This window comes from Labrus mixtus, chromosome 23, assembly GCF_963584025.1.
Source record: "Labrus mixtus chromosome 23, fLabMix1.1, whole genome shotgun sequence".
Taxonomy (NCBI): Eukaryota; Metazoa; Chordata; class Actinopteri; order Labriformes; family Labridae; genus Labrus; species Labrus mixtus.
This window is the reverse complement of record NC_083634.1, coordinates 1663318-1683554: the sequence shown is the minus strand read 5'-3', so window position 1 is coordinate 1683554 and position 20237 is coordinate 1663318. Positions and strand designations below refer to the sequence as shown.

Below are 20237 nucleotides of genomic sequence, written 5' to 3'. Positions count from 1 at the left end.
GGGGTCCTTCATTAAACTCAACACAAAAGTACAACAATTTTTGAACACTACTGATAACTAGTGAATATTCTTAAAATAAATGCATCAGTTATCATTGAAGTAAAATGACTTTGGAAATATTAAAATAATGAAATTCTTTGAACTGAATTAACCTCTGACTATTTCTTGAACGAGGCTGGGAAGTGCAGTCCTCCAGAAAGATTTATGCTCGAACTTGAAATGTGAACATACTTATACTAAGCTTCTCAAATACGGGGATTAACTAAATGTATCCATAAAATGACCCATTGTTAATGTATTGTCCTTTAGTTTAGGTATTTTCTCAAGGCTCCTAAAAATGTAATTGGCAAGTTTTGACATTTTATGGCCTGAAGATTACACAGCAGTGAAACCTCCATCATGTAGACGTTATTTAATGTCATCAAATGTTTTTCAGCAAACGTCACATGTGGTTGGAGGAAAATATACTTATGGAAAATCCCCTCGTTGAGAAGAAAATGTGAAAACTAAGCTGAGAGCATTAACTTGGTTTAAATATTGAACCATTCTTCAAAGTCTTATCTGAAGTTCCCTGTCAGGAAAGATGACTAAACGAGACACGTTTGGACTTAGAGACCGGCCAGATGACATTTTTTTTTCTGATACTTGTTGAGTTTGAAGTCAGAGTTGAAGTTGATCATAATAATAACAGACTGAAATGTGGTGCCATATTAAGTTTAAATGGAAAAAAAAACGAGTCAAAATGCAAAGAACACATGCAAAAAAAACAAAACACCTCATCAACAAACAGTGCTTTAGTGTTTTTCTTCAATTTGTTGGCTATGAATACTAACTCTGCAGTGACATCATCACCCGTGGCGAGAGGTGGTTTGACCGCTGACCGCGAGCACAATCGAGGCCCTGACCCCTCATTGGTGCAACTTGCAACTTATGATACTATCTCACCCAATGAGACCAATGCCTGGGAACAGAAGGGGGGGGCTTATAGGAGCGACATACCACTGCTCTCTGTGTGTGTGTGTGTGTGTGTGTGTGTGTGTGTGTGTGTGTCTGTGTCTGTGTCTGTGTGTGTGTGTGTGTGTGTGTGTGTGTGTGTTAATCTGCTTTGTCTGGCAGGATGCACCATCAGCACTCAAGCGTGACCCTTGACCACTAACCTCAAATGAGGGAGGACGAGGGGTGTGGAGGTCCCCCCCCTCCCTGCACCCTCTGACACAATTAACAAGAGAGAGGGAGAGCGTTTCAGATCCATGACATGCGCAGGGAGAGGAACTATGTTCAAGTTTGTTGGTGTTTTTGTTCTATGGACAGAGCGACTAAAAGGGAGGGGGGAGGGCGGCGTGTGGGGGGGGAAAAAAAGAAGAGCGAGACTGGAGATGAGAAGCGATGAAGAGGAAGAGACATGAAGAACAGTGTGGTGTTCCTCTCTCTCCGACGAGGAGACAAATAGCCATTGTCATCGGAGAGATGCTGGAGAGAAGCATCCAGCGCTCACGCTCCCTTTTGTCTTCCAGCTTTGTATATTTTCAGAAAGCAATGACAAAAGGCCATTTTCATGCTCTGCATCCGTCACCTCCTCCTCCTTCTCCACTCTTACTTTTTAAAACCTCCGTCCTCCAGGCTGCCCTCCTCTCTCTCTCTCTCTCACGCTGAGTCTGCCATCTCTTGAGTCATGCCTTATAGCCATCCCCCTTTCTCTCTATCCCCCCCTGCTATGTCGCCGCGTCCTTGCCTTCAAATCTTCCCTTCTTCATCCATCTTTCCCTCCATTCGTCCTTACACTCTCCTCACATCTCTCCAGGAAGGCCGTCCTGACTATTCCTCTCTCATCCTTTTTTTTTTACCATCCCTTCTCTCCCTTCACACACACACACACACACACACACACACACACACACATACACACACATACACACACACACACACACACACACACACACACACACACACACACACACACACACCTGTCTTTCATCCCCTCCCCTCCCCTCCTGCACAAACCCGTTCTCAAAAATCTATTTTTCACTCTTGCATGCTTACGTAACTACTTAACCCCGCCATGTTTTTCTCTCTAATTCCACGTTTGCTCTCATTTTTCTATTCTTGTTCTTGTTTTCTCTCTCTCCATATCTGATGCTGCACCTGCTTACTCGCCCGGCTGCCGCTCTCTTTTTCTCGCCATCCTCCTCTCACTTTTTAGCTTGTCAATCAACCAGCCAGTCAGCAAGCTTTTCTTTTTCTCCTGCCAAGAACATAAACATGCACCCAATCTGAACCAGTTGCACTCAATCCAGTTTCTCTCTTTGAGGGAAAAGGAACAAGTTGCAATCGGCAGATTTGGGCGTCTTGTAGAGGGAGATGTTGGAGGAAAACTATTTCTCTGTCCTTCTCTCTCTCTCTCTCTCTCTTTCTCACTCGTTCCCTCTCTCGTTGTCAGCTGGTGGTCTCTCTGGAGTTCCCCTGAAACAAAGGGAGGAATAAAACAGTATTTTTAGACCCTTTCATTTTTCATTACCATAATGATTTGGGCTTTGTAGAATCTTTTCATGTATATTTGACTGTGTGTGTGTGTGTGTGTGTGTGTGTGTGTGTGTGTGTGTGTGTGTGTGTGTGTGTGTGTGTGTGTGTGTGTGTGTGTGTGTGTGTGTGTGTGTGTGTGTGTGTGTGTGTGTGTGTGTGTGTGTGTGTGCTCAACAGGGTGTTGCTTTTGCTGCACTGCCGCTCTACTCACTCGGGAGCCCAGAGGTTGAAAAAGAGAGCACACACACACACACACATGCACACACTACAAATCAGTCACACTCATCCCCAGCCGTGCCTCCTGTCTATTTATTCCTCGATTCATCCGATTCTTTATTTATTTTACACGCTGCTTCCTAATGCAAATAAGTTTGTCTGCTCCCTGCCCAACTGTGGAGCAGCATGGGATCGGAGCGTGTGTGTGAGTGTGAGTGTGTGTGTGTGTGTGTGTGTGTGTGTGTGTGTGTGTGTGTGTGCGTGCGCATGAGAGTAAGTGAATCTGTGTGCACGTGGGAGGATGGGTGAGAGTTTATACATGACTGTGTGTGTGTGTGTGTGTGTGTGTGTGTGTGTGTGTGTGTGTGTGTGTGTGTGTGTGTGTGTGTGTGTGTGTGTGTGTGTGTGTGTGTGTGTGTGTGTGTGTGTGTGTGTGTGTGTGTGTGTGTTTGTGTGTGTCTGTGTCTATGGGACCCAGTGAGTAATAGAGCCAAAGTCCTTATCTGTCACCAGAGAGCTGCCTGGCTCTCTCTCAGCTGTCAATCATCCAGCCCTAGAGACAAACACTCTGCTTCAAACACTATGAGAGGCAGAGAGAGAGAGGGAGGATGAGGGATGGATGAGGTAAAAAAAAAAGAGCAGGAGGGAGGTGGAAAGAGAAGGAAAGGGATGAGGAAAGGATGAGGAAAAAGAGGACAAGAAAGAGAAAGTGCAGCGGAGAAGAGGCAGGTGTGGAGGGATATGGGGGGGAAGTGAAGGACAAAGGGATAGAAGTTGTGATAAAAGTGGAAGGGGAAGGAGGGAGGAGAGGGAAGGAGGTGTTATTTCAACACCTCTGTTGTGTGTTCCTCGAGCCCTGCAGGTAAACGAGGGAATGGAAACTTTAAAACACTTCACCTGCATGAATTAGACGGGCCCCTTGAAAGTACCCGGGTGACTTTTGAAAAAGCCACTCTTTAGGAACTAAAGTGGGAGAGAAGTGGTGGAGTGCGTGCACGGACGTGCTCGAGCACACGCCCACACACTAACATGCACTCTCTCACACACACACACACACACATTCTGGCAAAGCTATCAGAACTGAATATTGGCATGACACACTTCAATATCCTGACTCGAGTGAATAGGATTTCTAATGACCTGAAGGCTTTCTCTTTCAGCATGTCTGTGTGCGGGCATGTGAGCGTTTGTGTGATTGCACTTATGTTTGTCTTTTTTTTGCGATTGCGGCGGCCGTCAGCTTGCACTGGACGCCGCCTGTCCTACTTTCCCTCCCTCCCTGGACGCCTGGACTCTGCTCATGCAGTCGGCTAACTGTTGATTTTACCGCGGGGCTCAACAACCCCTGGGTCGAGCCAGGACTGCCGCTCCAGCGCTTTCCTCTAAGCCCTTAAAGCTTCCTTCAGCCAAGAACGGGAGAGAGGCATTCGGGTGGGGGGGGGGGGGGGGGGCAGATGAGCCAAAGAGGCAGGAGGAAAAAAAAGAGAGAGGGAGAAGCAGAAGGGGTTTGAGCCCCAAATCGCTTCAAGATGCGTTTCACTGGAGTCGGAGTAGCTGAGCGTCTGGGAGTCGGTTAGTGCTGCTTGGAGCCTGTGGGGAAAGAGAATAGAAGCCAGGTTCCCAATTCCAATGGATTAAACACTGCAGATACACAATGCCCCTGTTAGCAAACACACACATATCACCAGACTTATCTCCTTGTAAGGCCACTTTTTGGAGAAAACTCCATGAACTAACCTTAATCTTAACTCAGCTATTTCTTATGTTATTTAAAAGTACAAGATCAAAACAAACACCAGCACGAGTGATTGAATTTCCATAACTGAGTATCTGCTTCGAAATGTCACAAGAATCTGACCCGATGTGATCAGCAGAAGCAGCTTGACTTCAACACAACTGCTCCTCCAGCTGATCCCGACCGAGCAGACATCATTTTGGCTTCATCCTGTTTAACAGGAGGACACTGGGGCATGCTGTCCATCTGTATATAGCCTATGGTTTGGACTGGCCTGGCTAACTGCTTTGAGCTACTTTGCTAAGCTAAGCTAGTGTCCCTGCTGCATCTTTATGAGTAGTTCAGAGTATTAATAATATTATAGTATTAATAATACTCTTAATAAGGTAGTATTAATGATTTTCATCTAACTCTCTGCTGTAAGTATCCTCTCTACATATTTCCTATTCCTGCTAATGTAGGCCCTTTTAAAGGATAAAGTTGGCAGTGTTGAATTTTATCCGTTTCAAATTGCAGTCAGCCACACGGTTCAGCTTAGTGACATGTTCCTTTATCATGATGTTCACTATTTTAAGACATTCCAGCACACAATTTTCATTACAATGCAGCTAAACATGTTGCCTTAAAATGCACTTTTTACTCCTCTATGTGTAATATATACTAAAAAAAACTACATTACCCAGCAGCTCTAGGAATTTTTTCAGGCTTAAGAGGAATGAACATTTGTAAAAATCATAAATTGGAGCTGAATAGATTGAGTGGGGGGGGGAGTTAGATCCCTTGGGGGTTTTGGATGTGTTGACATTAACTCAAGAACAACAGCAGTCTTACATTTTAAAGGGAGGTTCATATAAAAATAATACTAAACACACATTCCTAGAACACGTTATTTTTGCTCACACACTCAGCAGTGTGGTAACAAAAAGGGTCCCTAGAGCCCCTGCATTCCTGGTGGCCCCCAGGGGCCCCCCTATGGATTACACTGCTCTCCTGACACTGTGGCCTGACTGAGCTTAAGCTGAGTCCTCTTGTAGCTAAAGTTTCAGACTCCTTGCACCCTGTGGCCTCCCCGGAGCAAAGTTGAGCCTTCACACACATACACACACACACACACACACACACACACACACACACACATACACATCCAACATGGCCCTCCCAGGTCACAGATGGGGAGAGGTGACCCTGGGAGTACGCCTACATGCATGAACGCATGTGGATGCACTCAAACACACACACACACACACACACATACACACACACACACACACACACACACACAAGAAGGGAGCTTTTGGAAAATGTAGGTGACCCACACTGTGGCAGGTCAGCGTCTCACCTCACTTCTTCACTCCCCAAGGGACGGCTCTTGGATGGTTCTTTTTCGGTGTGTATGTATGCGTGTGTGTGTGTGCGTGTGTGTGTGTATGAGGCATAGAGAATGGGACTGAGAGCCATTGCATGCATTATAACCTTCATTCCGCCAGAGCCCTGGGTGACCTAATTAAATTAGTGAGGTGGTTGGAGGGAATGAGTCGAAGCTCAAAGACTTTTCACACGCCATGGCATAAACACCAGCTGCCACTATCATGTATGTGTGTGTGTATATGTCATCCTGAGTCTATATACTTAAACACACTCAGACCTCAGAGGGAGTGTGGGGCTCTGCATGTGTCTCAGGGGTCTCCTTCAGCCTCTGCTGAGGGGTTCACGTGTAGGTGTATCCATTTTTGAACTGGGGGGGCCCTCTCAATCTCTTCCTCTCCCTCTCTCTCTCTCTCTGTGTCTCACACACACACACACACAATGAGCTGTCAGGACCCGCAGTGCTCTATCATCGCACACCTCCACTAGACCACCTTAATGGGACCAATCCAGACTGCTGCAAATCATCCAGAGTACATGCTGAAAAGGGGGAAAATGAGGAGGGGGAGGTGAGACACAGGAGCAGGAAGAAACGGTGGTTCAGGAGTGAGAAAAAAGAAGTAGACAGGGAATATTGTAGCCATGAGAAAGGATGTCAAAAGTATGATTTTTAAGTTTGCATGACCTCCCAGAGGAACGGTCGAGTTTCACCCGTAAAACAACTCCTTCAGTTTAGACACTAAAATGTCTCCAGTATGACTTTACTGCCGCTGGTTAGCACATGTCATCGTGTTCATTTTGAAACGGAAGTATGAAATGGTGCCAAACTAAGCTGATGCCGGTGAAAAATTACAGAAAAATTAAATGAGCCACAACATAGCCTTCAACAGGAGCACAAGCAAAAACAATTTGGGGTATTGATTACATCGATAAAAAAGCTTCTAAAGTATAAGGTTCTCTGAGTTGTGTTATTGTTAAAAAATTATATCTTGATTTAAACAAAACCAACAAGTTACCAAAAAGGAAGTATTAATCACGATCAGGACTTTTTTATACAGTTGTTATGTAAGCTGCAAAAAAATAATAATTAGTAAATGTATTCAGCGAAGCTCACAGAGGAAAAGTTGAAGTTTTTAAGTTCCCACATGACAGTGACAACTTATTTGAACAGTTTTTTTTGTGTTGATCTCCAAAAAAAGAAGCGCATGTGTAAAAATAAAACAACACCCTGAAGACACAATCATGCGTCGAAGAACAATCAAAGACGCAAGACGCACGACAAGACATAATTAAAAGAGGAACATTAATGAAAAATGGTGAAACAAAATGAATTTTAATAGAAAGTTAAAAAAAAGACATCACTCGGCTACACCGAGCATTTAAAGTCTGAGACTATAAAAGCATGTTCCAACAATGCCCCAAGGGTTCCCTACTGTGGATTTTAATATGCTGTTTTTTTACATCACGTTTTCCTTACTAATAGTCATAAATTCTTAGATTTCTGTACGTCTTACGTCTTTTTTTTTAACAAACTAAACAAAAGGAAAAATCTGCAAACAAGTGAGGTGACATACTGTTTGCTAGAGTGAAAAAAAAAAGATGGAAAAGGAAGGTATAAAGAGGTGTAGAAATGAGAAACAGAGCAAAGGCTGGTGGTGTTTGGTGAGAAACAGACATTGAATATAGAGCAGAGAACGCATGTTTAGAGGAGTCAAAAGAAGCCCGGGAACAAAAGTTCTTGCTTGAGATGCAGGAGCTGAAACATGAAGTAAAGAAAGAAAAAGAAACAAGGATGCAAATGAGAAGGGATGAGGAGAAAGAGAGCGGGAGATGTTTGCTTGAGAAAAGTTTCTGTTGACCTGAATATAGCTGCGTTGTTCACATTTGTTCAAAGACGCGGAGAAGTCTTTCACCGCAGGTTTGCTTAGTTAGTTCTAGTTTCTGTTCATGGCGCAGCTACAAGTTTCAACTTAATGCGATACGCTCGTCTGCTGCATTGTATCGTATGGAATGTATCGAACACAGCAGGAGCAGAGCTTCAAGGGAGATGAAGGGTGTGTGTGTGTGTGTGTGTGTGTGTGTGTGTGTGTGTGTGTGTGTGTGTGTGTGTGTGTGTGTGTGTGATTATAGGACAGACACAATGTGTGCTCTTTGCAAATGCCAAGGCGTCCAGCGTGCTTCCATCCTGTGTCTCTGTGGTTATGCAGGGTGTGATATATACTGGATGTGACAACGACGCTGCGGCATTCTGGACCGCCTCTGGACAGGAGGACGAGTGTGTGTGCGAGTGTGTGTGTGTGTGCGAGTGTGTGTGTAAGTGTGATGACAAGGGCGCGGTTACCTTCAAAGTCCCAGGATGCCATCTAACTATTCAAACGACGCTCTACATCCCTACCTGCTGACTGCCACCTCCCAGCTCTCTCTCTCTCTCTCTCTCTCTCTCTCTCTCTCTCTCTCTCTCTCTCTCTCTTAAAAGTCTCTTTATCTCCCTCTGCACTACCTCTCTTTTTTCCTCTCTCTCTCTCTCTCTCTCTCTAACCCTCCTTTCACACCATATGGAAACCATTACCGCCGCTGTCGTTTCTCACCACCAGCATTCCTGAGGGCTTTGCAGCGTTCACTGACTTTACATCAACCTTGTGCTCCTCTTTTCTTGTTCACACCGCTCGTCATAGTCGACTAATCTCTTGTTCTGACTCGCCTTCCTTTTCTAACACTTCAACATCCAGTAGTCTCTACTCTGTTTATGTAGCTTTAAGCTGCACCAGTTTTTTTTTTCTGACCCCTTGAAAACACGACAATAAAGTGATGAAACCACGTTTAAACATTATTATCCTGTTGTGTTAGCAAACTCCTGCAAAGATAGCAGTGTCAGATATCCACGCTAAGGCTAGATTAGCTTCTTAACTATTAGTGCTTAACATTGTTCTCAAGCTATTTGCTAAAGCTAGATGCTTTTTAACAGTTCTACCAGATGTATGCTGGCTAGGTTTTTAGTTTATTAAACATCCAGTGATCCTCAGCTTCAAGCTAAAATTGCCTTTTGCATTTTTTTGAACATTTGACAGCAAAAAAACTAAACTAAAAACACAAAATTTTAATATTCCCCCCTTGCTAGCTGTTATTTATTTAGCTTTGGTAGCATCAGTTGTGTTTGTGTCAACCTGATTTTTCAATTCAGCTAGAAGCTAAACGTCATTCTCAAGTTGTTTGCTAACTTTGTGTCTCTGGGTTTGGTGCTGGCTAGCTTGTTAGCTCAGTTAGCATTCTGTTTTTCACTCCATATCTGTAGCTCAAAGCATTATTAAAAGATATCTTTCGTGTTTTGGCCGCTGTAAAGCAAAAGAACATATTGAAATGACCACTCTGAAATATTATAATTTTGTTGTTATGCTAGCACATGTTGTGTTTCAGTCCTCCAGATTCATATCAATCCAATTTTTGATTTGTCTTTTTTTGGTCACCACAGAAGCAAGGACAGCTTTTTTAGCTGCTTGTTTTTTGACTGTTCACAAGCTAGTTTCTAACTTTTCTGTCTTTCTTTTGTAGATGACCAAGTAGTATTTGATGAAACAGCTTTGTAGTTTAGTTGGTGTGAAGGTAATTTGTGAAACAATTGAAAAGTTGTGAGATACTGAGGAGAACAGCAGAGTTGGAGGTGATGTTCTGCTGGTTCATAACTTGATTGACCCCTTTCTTATCACTCACAGTCACAGGCTCTTTTGGTTTCATAAAAGGTATCATTGATTGTAGGTTGAAAATTATCAAATGATCAACAAGAAGAAAAAAAATCCTTGAAATGGAAACATTTTTTTATGTTTTGTGCAAAGCTCTTAAGTGTGACATTTTGGTATTTTTGGGCTGACCGCCCAGCCAGAAACTGGCTAGGTTGAAGGGGATATCGTTTTTTATTTTCTTTAACTTTAGGATAACTTTCTTCCCCGCTCCACCTCCCTCAGTGAACTCACATCCATCCCACTATTTCATCCATAATAGAAATGTTCGGTGGTATCTGGGCCATGCCTTCTAGAGAGACTCAAGCTCTCATCAATTTACATTATCACTCCCCCCCCCCCCCCCCCCCCCCCCCCGTCTCCTCCGAACCCCTCTCTGTCTCCCTCTACCTCGTACAAATGTATCCCCATCTCTCTCCAGCTCTATACACACGGTCAAAGACCACTTTCTCCAGCCCTTCTCCAGGGTATATGGTTCTTTAATGAAGACACTAATAATGATTATGGATATTTTAAAGCAGTCTGTCTCTGGACTGATGGTGGCAGAAGCTGCAGTCTGCTAGCAAAAAAAAAATCCTCTTAGATGATTTCAAATAACTAAACTCCTCATTGCTTATTAATTCCAAGAACAGTTTAAGACAAATATTGTGTCAAAGATAAAACAGGATTTAAATCATTTCTTTGAGTGTAACAGAAAGCTAGAGTGGGGATCTAAGGTCTCTGGATAAAACATTGTAATTCTCTGAAGCAGAGATATGACTTAAGACCTAATTCAGTAATATTTTATGAGCTGGCCTCACACACTGATACAACTATGGATCATAATAGCTTTTTTTTTTATGCAGGGCGTCAAGTTCAGCCAGCAAAAACGCTCTTCAAACGCTCTTGTACCAGGATTGAAAAAAAGCTCTTTTCGATTACAGTACCGATCAAAGATGAGGTCAAGATGAAAGAAGGCAACACGAGTAAAAATCTGAAAGCTCCTGAATCTTTCATTGTAAAGCATCAGATGGAGCAGCAGGCGGAAGATGTTAGGTGAGACATGCCGAGCACAACAGGTCAAGTTGATTGAGCTCCTCTCTCTGAGAAAGCTGTGTCAGAGACAGATTGTGCATAACCTTGATTCATGTTAAGATGTGTTTCAAACCATATGTTTTTCATTATGTATTGTTGATGTTTCTCAGTTTCGCAGCATATAGGAGGACTGATTGCTGCAGCAGAGCAGTGGAAAGTGATAGCATATGCAGTCCCTTTACTGTGTGGGTGAAAACTCCACAAGCAAGTGAATTAATCCAGCGCTGAGGCTTAAAATAATATTTTCTTAAAGTAGGTAAAACAGTCAGTCAGTTGGATCAGTTTTACATTTCCAAATCTCTTGAATCACTTAATTCATACTCATGGAGTCATTTTTTTTATTCTATCAACTTCTTTTAAACTTCATTCTTGAAAGAAAATCAACATTTACTGGAGTTGAGTAAACTCTGAGGCAAAAGTGAGGTTTAAAGATCCCATGTGGACATTAATGACATCCTCAAAATGGGCGTTTTCCTCTGTGTGTGTGTGTGAGTGTGTTTGCTCATTGTGGAAAGCACCTCTCCAGTAAATGAGGCCCAGCGGATTAACTTTAGACAGCTACTAGATGGCCTGCAGGTGTTGTAGCTCAGCGTGTGTGTGTTTGTGCACGCTTGCACTATAGAGTGTGTATTCCTCCCGTGGCCGATCGGTTTGCTACTCTTTAGCGTGCATGCTCCCCTGCCGTGCGTTGGACAGCGTGTGTACATTAAAAGGGGGCGGGGGGGTGCACTCAGACGCCTGTGAGCGTGATTACACTGTGTATACCATGAGATTAGTGCAGACAGCTTTATGCGCAGGGCCCGCCATAAATCTCCCCCCCCCGCCCGCCACAGAACTGAACACCGCCATCGTTTATTATTCCCTAATAGATCGGTCCTCTGCTGTCTCTCCTCCGCTTCCCGCTCACACCAGGTTGTGGTTAGCTCAAGGACAAAACCCCCACAGAGGATGGAGGAGGTCAAAGTTGATGTGGAGTTTGGAGTAAATCCTCCACGCTGATTTCATTTTTTTAGTTTATTTTTTGTGCTCCCTGCCAACTCCAGTGTCCTTCCTCTCTCCTTTTTCTTAATCCTCCTTCTGTTTGTTTTCTGCTCTTGAGCATCATTTCTCCACACCATTTTTTCTGTTGCAATCTGTCCCACTTCTTGCTCTCTCTTTGTCCTTATGTGTTTGTTTTATCACTTTTTAAATCCCACCTCTCTCTCTTTGTTTTTCGCCTCTTTTTCTCTTATCTATTTTTTTTATTTCTCTGTCACAGACTCAGCGCTTCCCTCTTGTCTGCCCTCCCTTATCCCCCGCCCCTTCATATTCTCATGTTCAGACAGACATACTCTCGCACACACACCCTCCCTTGTCTCTCCCCCCCCCCCCCCCCCCCTGCCCCGGCCGCTGACTGCACCTGTGTGCCCGGGCTTCGGTCCGGACATGGCTCGGGTTGCCGCTGTGGAATCTTGGAAATGTTGGAGCTGTCCGATATGCCGCCCAGAGCAGGTACAACAGCAGACAACATGCAGATGGACAAGAAAAAAAACCCACATAGGTCACCGAAAAAAGCACGCACAGCATCTGGGCTGCATGAACAGGCATATTAACTCTCTTTCATAACTGCAACGTTTTGATTTATCTTCAATTCTTTTGGGAATTTGATAACTAAAAAACATCATCTTTGTGGTTTTTAGTATAAAAAGTGTAATTGTTGACAGCAGCATTTAAAGAGTGGTAGAAAGGAGAGTTGAGGAGGATGACGGGAGGGTGAAAAGCAGGAGGTGTGAGAGGTCACAGGGGGGGGTCATGGAGGCTGACACTTGAGTCTTCTCAGCACAGCTCAGGGGTCACGGCGGAGCGACACTTGGGTTGAGAAAATGATGTTTCTTCCCTCATAAAAGAGCTGCGGAGAAAGAAAAGAGAGGAAAGCTCCTCCCCCTCCCCCCCTCACTCTCCCCCCTCAGTGTCACCTCTGGCCCACTCCAACCCCCCACGCCATGTTTCAAAGTGTGGCCACATGAATGGACCTATTGTTAATGGCTGAGAAAAAAAGGGGAAGGAGGGAGAGGGAGAGAGTGGACAGCAAAAGAGATGAGGGAGAGTGAGAGAGGAGAGAGAGAGAGAGAGGAAAAAAACAGACACTCAGACAGAGACTCTCTCAGAGTAAAATGCAGCCAAAAAAGAAAAGAGTAAAGGGAAAACGTAGTAGTGCCAAAGGCTGTGTCTGAATGGGATGATTTATTTAGATGTGGTCACAGATGAACTCCATAAAAATGTTTATAAGTCCACCCCACTCCACTTTTCTCTCCTCTCTCCTCCACCGAAGCAGCAAACCTGACCGCGCGGCTCACAAACTACCCGTTTTTTTTTTTTAAAGCCTGGACTTTAAAAGGTAGATTTTAAAACAATGTGTGAATCGTTGTACATCACCATATCTGCTGTGTGAACGCAGCCTCGGTTTGTAGACTCTCACTGTCACACAGAGGAGAGTTAAAGTGTGAACGGTGAGATAAATACACACTCTTTTTCTCTCTCCACCAACATGATTGGATTGCAACAAGGTCTCCCTTTACCCTGTCCTGTTTACAGTGCGCTCACACAAGCTATCATTCACTTACACACACACTAGGTTAACTGGGGTTAACTCTGCAAATCTGACACCCTGAACATGCCGCATATCAGAAAATTGAGTTCTGTTGCAGGAATTTACTGCAATTTCTTTTTTCACCATCCACCATGCTTCTCTCGTCTTTCTCTACATTTTAGGGTCTTTTCCTTCTGTTGAGTGTTCCCTCTTTGTGTCTGTCTTTACTTTCTTCTTGTGCTCCACCTTTCTTTGTTGTTGCCACAAACCTTTCCTGACATGTTCAATATCTTTTTTTTTCCACCACCACCACCCCACCCTCTCTCTCTCTCTCTCTCTCTCTCACTTCACTGATTTCTCTTTCTTTCTGTCTTTCTTTTTTTTCTGAGCAGTGCACCTGCCCGATGGCATTTTACCTCAACAGTCATATCGTCCTCTGTGTGTGTGTATGTGTGTGTGTGTGTGTGTGTGTGTGTGTGTGTGTGTGTGTGTGTGTGTGTGTGTGTGTGTGTGTGTGTGTGTGTGTGTGTGTGTGTGTGTGTGTGTGTGTGTGTGTGTGTGTGTGTGTTTGCGCTGCCATCCTGCAGTGCAGCTCGACTGTGACTCAGGGTACCATCAGATACCACTCACAGAATGCGTCATGCAGGAAGCAAAAGGTGCTTGTTTTTAGAAATGTGTGCGCAATTGTCTGTGTGTGTGTAACTGTGTGTTGCATGTGTGTCGTCAGCGTTAATGTTTAGGGAAAACTAAACCTGTGTGTTTGGATGTGGGTGGATGTATTTGGGCAAACCTTTTTTTGTTTAGCAGAAGGGCATTTGTGTGTGTGTGTGTGTGTGTGTGTGTGTGTGTGTGTGTGTGTGTGTGTGTGTGTGTGTGTGTGTGTGTGTGTGTGTCTGTGTTTGTGTGTGTTGAATAGATTTTTCTGTTTAGGTTTTGGAGCAGAAGCCTCAGGAACCAGCAGCATGTTTACAGTTCATACTCTATAAATGGTGTGAGTGCCTGTGCTCTCCTGTCTGAGGCCGAGAGGAAGGTGAAAAATGTGTGTGTGTGTGTGTGTGTGTACGTGTTGAGTGAAGCTGAGTGCCTACCTCTCCAGTCTAAGTATTGCCTGATAACCCCGAGTGACCTGGGTAATGAGAAGTGGAACAGTAGCTTCCCAGCAGGCCTCTGGGCCAGCCTCAGCGAAAGCTTTTCCGCTGCTAAGTCTGCTTTCTCAAGTTCCCCTCCGGTGTACGCCGCCAGCCAAAACACCAACAGATAAGGCTTACATCTCAATTTGCAGCAGGTGTAAGGCTGTTAGCGCACCGTGCTAACAGGTAGAAGTTGAGGGGGTTGTAGTCGGCAAGACGCAGCTAGGTACAACAAACTAATCTTTCTAGAAACACTTATAAAGCGTCCAGTATTATCATTCCCCTTATCACACAATGTCTCTTTTACACAGCGAGCTCAGCCCCTCTCTCTCCAATTATCACTGGCAAATATTTGTCTGCCAAACATTTGCTTCATGTAAGCCTGTTTTATCTCATCTGAAATGTAGCCATGCTAACAATGTGGCTCTCAAGATGACAATGATTAGTCGTCCAGTGTTTTGCTTCACAACCACAGCAAAACTACTGATGACTGATGTTTTGATTAATTCAATGTACAAGTTATGAGTGTAACTAAGGCGCATGTTAATATTAGCATGCTAACAACCTCTATAATATGCTGTAAAAACATGCTGAACAGTAGTTTACGTCTTGAGACATGGGCCTGTAAGCATGTTAGCTAAAAACACAGCTGTGCTAAAAGCCATTGGTGAGGCTTCAGTCTTGTTGGGTGTTATTCAGGACAACTTCAAGGCTAGCACCCTTGGGGAGTCATAGAGCCTTTAAAGGGGTGACATGCATGGACAGTGGAGAAAATGTGAAGCTGTTTGAGCAAAGTTTGACTAGCATTTCCATGGATTTTACTCATTGATCAGCTAAAACTGCTAGAGTGGAGTTTCATTAAACAAGTCATTTAGCAGTATAGAATATAAACGGTACAAAGTTGCATTTTGGGAAATGTTGGATGCAGTGTTCTTAAGAGCTTCAGGGATTATTAAGAGGATAAATAAATCAAGGGACACTTTAATTAAATTCTGGTTCTTTAGTTTTCATGTGGAGCATGTAGCACCCTGCCTGGCTCTCAAAGCCATGACCAATTAGAATTATGTATGAAAATGAAAGTTGTGTTTTTTTTTTTTTTTAGATGAAGTCATTGAATAGAAATCAAATCGGTCACTCTTATTTTGTATAATTATAGGCGTGACATTTTGTCAGCTTTCCAGTAAAGCTTTAAAAAACAATAGTAATTGTGTGTATCACAAATGAAAGTGTCGCTAATGAGACAGCAGAGGGAATTATTTTTTTGTCTATTTAACAGCACAGTTATACAAATGTAATTTCTCGGCCTGTTTCTGCGTTTGTGATCCTGTATTTTTGAATTCTTTAATTGGTCGAACAGTTGTCTGACAGCAGAACAGAGAGAATAATGAAGCGGGTTTGAGTGGTGTGACTCCCGAGTGTTCATGTGGATTTGTTGGAAGCAGAAAAAGCATCTCGGTCTGGGGGGGTGGGGGGTCGGGGTGTGACTGAAATTTGCTTCTTAACATTTTTGCCATTCACTTCCTCCCACTTTACATCAAAGTGTCATTCTGCATTCTGGGACGATGCTACTAGTTGAGAAAATCCAGAAACTCTCCTCCCTCTTTTTAAAAATCTTTTCCTTCTATAAACACTTTCTCTTATCTCTCTTAGTGGTGACATTTGTTTTAACCTGAGATAAAGTCACTGTGGATGTGCACAGACTATTTTTTTAGGTTTCCCCCGCTGTTAGCAAAGCATGCTAAGGCGGAGAGTTAAAGTCATCACAAGCCCCTGGACCAAAGTTGATAACTCACAGTATTTGGCCCTTATCAGTTAGAGATGGCCCTGTGCTGTGAGGGGAATAACAGCGTCTGAGTCATTTGTTGCGTTTATGCCCCTCTGACTGCTGCGTTTCATATTCTCTGCTCTGGAAAGCCCTCAGTGGGCCCACCAGTCCTCCAAAACCATACTAGAAAAACACTTTTCATGTCTGCTTCTTACTGGTTATGCACCTGAAGTCATTCCAAATTTCAATGTGAAGACGTCCTTTAACACCATTAAAACCAATGCTTCCAACCAATACTGATAGCTGCATTGAAAGTATAATAATCTTGAAATAAACCATAAATATATTAATTTGTTTGATATTTGAATCTCTTAATGCTGCGTGTTCTTCCATAAATGACAGGTGTCAAATCGCCCAGTTAAGCGATAAACAAACTGCACATCATTCATCTGCACGTCAGAAGTGGATGACAGACTCACATCAAAACAGCTCATTTGTAAACTAATTAACTGTGCGCACCTGAATTTAGGAACTGGCAGCTTCATCCCGCTGATCTGCAGCAGTTAGTTTGTCTTTCTGTTCCTTCCTCTATGATCCTGCCATAGTGCTCACGTCCAAGTATGAAACAGACAAATGAGAGCTGAAGGAACATTTGCATTGCATAAAAAAAAAGGTTTTTATCGGGTGTTGCAGCTAGTTTGTTTAAGATTTATAATGAATGTCTTATAATAATAATTATAATAATACATTTTATTTAAAGGCGCCTTTCAGAACTCTCAAGGTCACCTTACAGAGCAGAGATAAAAAAACAACAAAGTAACAACACAATGATAACATTAACATTAAAAACAGAAATGTTCAGGATGTAAAGAAGTTATGAGACCGGGTGGAGAATGATCAGACTGAATGTTTAAAACGATGTGTTTTGAGATGAGATTTGAAAATGGAGAGAGAGTCGATATTACGGATTTGTGGTGGGAGGGAGTTCCAGAGGTGGAGGGGCAGAGCGGCTGAAGGCCCTGGACCCCATGGTGGACAGGCGGGCAGGTGGTGCAGGACAGGCGGGCAGGTGGTGCAGTGAGGTGAATGGAAGAAGAAGACCTGAGAGTGCAGATGTGTGTATTCACATGTGTGCATACATCACAACTTTTGCCTGCAGCATTTTTTGTTTAGCAGTGACCTCAAGCAAATGTCAAGCTTTAAATTTAAAAGCAGTGACGTTCCTGCTCTTGGTGTGATTTTGCAAACATTTGCCATGTTTTGTTCTAGAATGTAAAATGTAGAGGGTTTTGACTACTCAAATATATCCCTGAACTGGAGGTCATTTCTAAGTAGCTCACAGGGAGAGGCATATATAAATGTTTTTCTTCAAATCCCTTTTCTGCTGTGGATTGGTGCTTATGTTTCCCATGTGGATCATCAACAGGTGGTAATATTTCCTTTGCTTTTTTTTTGTTTTTTTTCTTCGTCCTTCTCGTGGGTTCAACAGGGGATTTCATGAGCGTGTGCGGTAAAAGATTTAATTCCGCAGCCCCCCCTCTGTAAAGGCACCTGTTCCATGTCAAGGAGAGGAAATAAGAAGTAGGAGATATAAGAGGTGTAGAGGACCCATCTGTTACTCATTCAGAAGCAAGGACAGGTGGCTGTGAACTGGTTTTTTATTGCTGTTTGAGGAGTCAAAAGACTTTTAATTAATCATTATTTTTATTCTTCTTCGCTTTCCAGATTCAAGGACGATAAGGGCTACGTTCTGTACCCTCAGATCGGGGACCGGCTGGACCTCATCTGCCCTCCGATGGACACCGCCAGGTCCACGCCCGAGTACGAGTTCTACAAGCTGTACCTGGTGTCGACGCGGGAACAGGCGGACCGCTGCGAGGTGATGGGTCCGCCCAACATCGTGCTGACCTGCGACGAGCCCATCCGGGAGCGCCGCTTCACCATCAAGTTCCAGGAGTTCTCGCCTAACCTCTGGGGCCACGAGTTCAAGAGCATGCACGACTATTACATCATCGGTAAGTCGAGGGAGAGAAAGGAACGCTGGGGATTAGAGGACGGAGAGTGTGTGTGTGTTTTATTTATTGCAGTGTGTGTACGTGTGAGTGAGTGTGTGTGTGTGTGTGTGTTGGGGGGGGGGGGGGGGGGGTGTTATGATTGCATGGCTGATTTCTGATTGTGCTTGAGTGTGTTTGTTTATTTCTGTGATGATGGCGATGATTGGGCGGGTGTGTTTTGAGTAATTAAGTTTGAGAATTGTGTGTTATCCGGTCCGCGGGTGGATACAGTACAGGACGTACACTGTAAAAAATGACCAAATGAACCCGTTGTTTTATGGAAATGATGACACATAGATGAACTTTTTTTGACTTTTTTTTTTTTTTTTTTTTTTTTACTAAATCCACTTTTTCAACTTTGTCAGATAAAAAAACACTTCTGGGGATTTTTCCTTTTTAAGCTTACTAGTTTAATTTGTGTCATTTTTTGTAGTGTGTCACTGGATTTTTCCTTCATCACCACTTGTGTGGCATCTTGTGTTATGTGAATTATGGTTACATTTATGCTTAGTGTTGTCACATGATGTGTGAGTGTGTGTGTGTGTGTGTGTCATTGCTGTGTCTTTGTCCTGCCTGGCTGCTGTGCAGGCCTCGGGGCCTGTTTATTGTTACTGCCTTGCAGTGACCGCAAATGGCGCAGCACAGTTTGTTTTGGTTTATCCAGAAGGCTTGTTTGGAGTTAGGCTGTGTGAAGACCTGTTGAGGTCATCAAGGCGAGCCAGGCCAAGCGTTTGTATCGGACGGAACAATCTGTAAGTAAAGGTCGCGTCAACCCAAAACCTGATGGTTGTTTTTAAATACAGACCGAGCGCCAAGAGCGTTCAGCGCTCACAATAGGAACAGTGCAACAAATGTTAAACACACACACACAAACACACACATTCATGTATGCACACTGTCTCGCACTCGCACACATTTCCAATACAAACACAGGCGCTGTAAAAACACCTCGGGAGTGAGAGAAAGTGTGCAGGAAACACAAAGAGAGAAAGAGAGTGAGAGACCCTGTTCGATTCCCAAAGCTCTCCTCCCACGCACCTGCAAGCTCTATTCACTCAGGTGTGCAAATGCTCTTTTCACTTCTTTTCATCTGCCATGTAGGGGGAAAAAATGCCTAAAAAAGATGGAACGAAGAGAGCAGGCAGGAGGAGGAATACTGGGACAGAGAGGGAGAGAGAGGAATAGAAGATCTCTGCAGTGTGTGATGTCCCTCATGACTTTCTTGTGTTCTGTATTTGTTCGACAGTTTCAGCTTTTCATGTTTTTCAAGCTCTGGGCATATTTTCCCCAGCACTCTACCTCGTAATCAACACACAAATATTTCTCTTAGATTAGATGAGAGGGGTAAGATAGCATTTCAAGGTTCAGTGTGCCACCATGAATGTATGCGTGTGTGTCGTTTGTGCGCACCGCGATGATGCAGGAATTTTTTGCCTGATAAGTGCGGAGGAAGGAAAATTAATGCAACCTGATACCTGCTGATACCCGATTTCACTGAGTGACAGATGTTGAATGGCAGCCACATCAAATATGGCAGCGAGAAACAGGTGCTTTGAAATTTTAAAATCCAATTATGCGCAAGGAAATCTTTTAAAAGATTTTGTTATTCCATCATTTTTTTTAGTGCTGTGCAGATGGTGTACTGTACACTTTAGTAGAATTTTATTATATATTTTTAACACCATGCATCTGTCTCTACAGTTTCTTTCATGCATTGCACTATTATATACTCAATGTTATAACATGTAATGTGCACTGAACATTTTATTTTATTTAGTTGTAGGTATGTTTTCACAAATTAGACGACCTCATAATGTAAAATTATTTACATGTTTTTTTTTTTTTTTACATCTAGGCATCTATGCAATCTGGGACATTGGATAGCCTAGCGGTTATGTTGCGCGCTCCATGTGCAGAGGCTGTAATCGTCATTCTAGTAGCCGCGGGTTCGAATCCTACCTCTGCCCTTTGCTGCATGAAATCCCCCACTCTCTCCTCTGAGCATTTCCTGTCTCTCTTCAGCTGTCCTATCAAATGAAAAAAAAATTGCCCCAAAAAATAATGATTGCGACCCT

The 20237-nt window shown here is 43.5% G+C and overlaps 1 protein-coding gene across 1 annotated transcript in view; it reads left to right on the top strand.

Annotated features, from left to right (window-relative positions):
- Positions 1-20237, top strand: part of efnb3b (ephrin-B3b) — a 93085-nt gene that overhangs the window by 25149 nt on the left and 47699 nt on the right. Inside the window, exon 2 of the mRNA XM_061031473.1 lies at positions 17834-18123. Within this exon, the coding sequence (XP_060887456.1) occupies positions 17834-18123 (290 nt within the window). The remainder of the gene's footprint in view (positions 1-17833; positions 18124-20237) is intronic.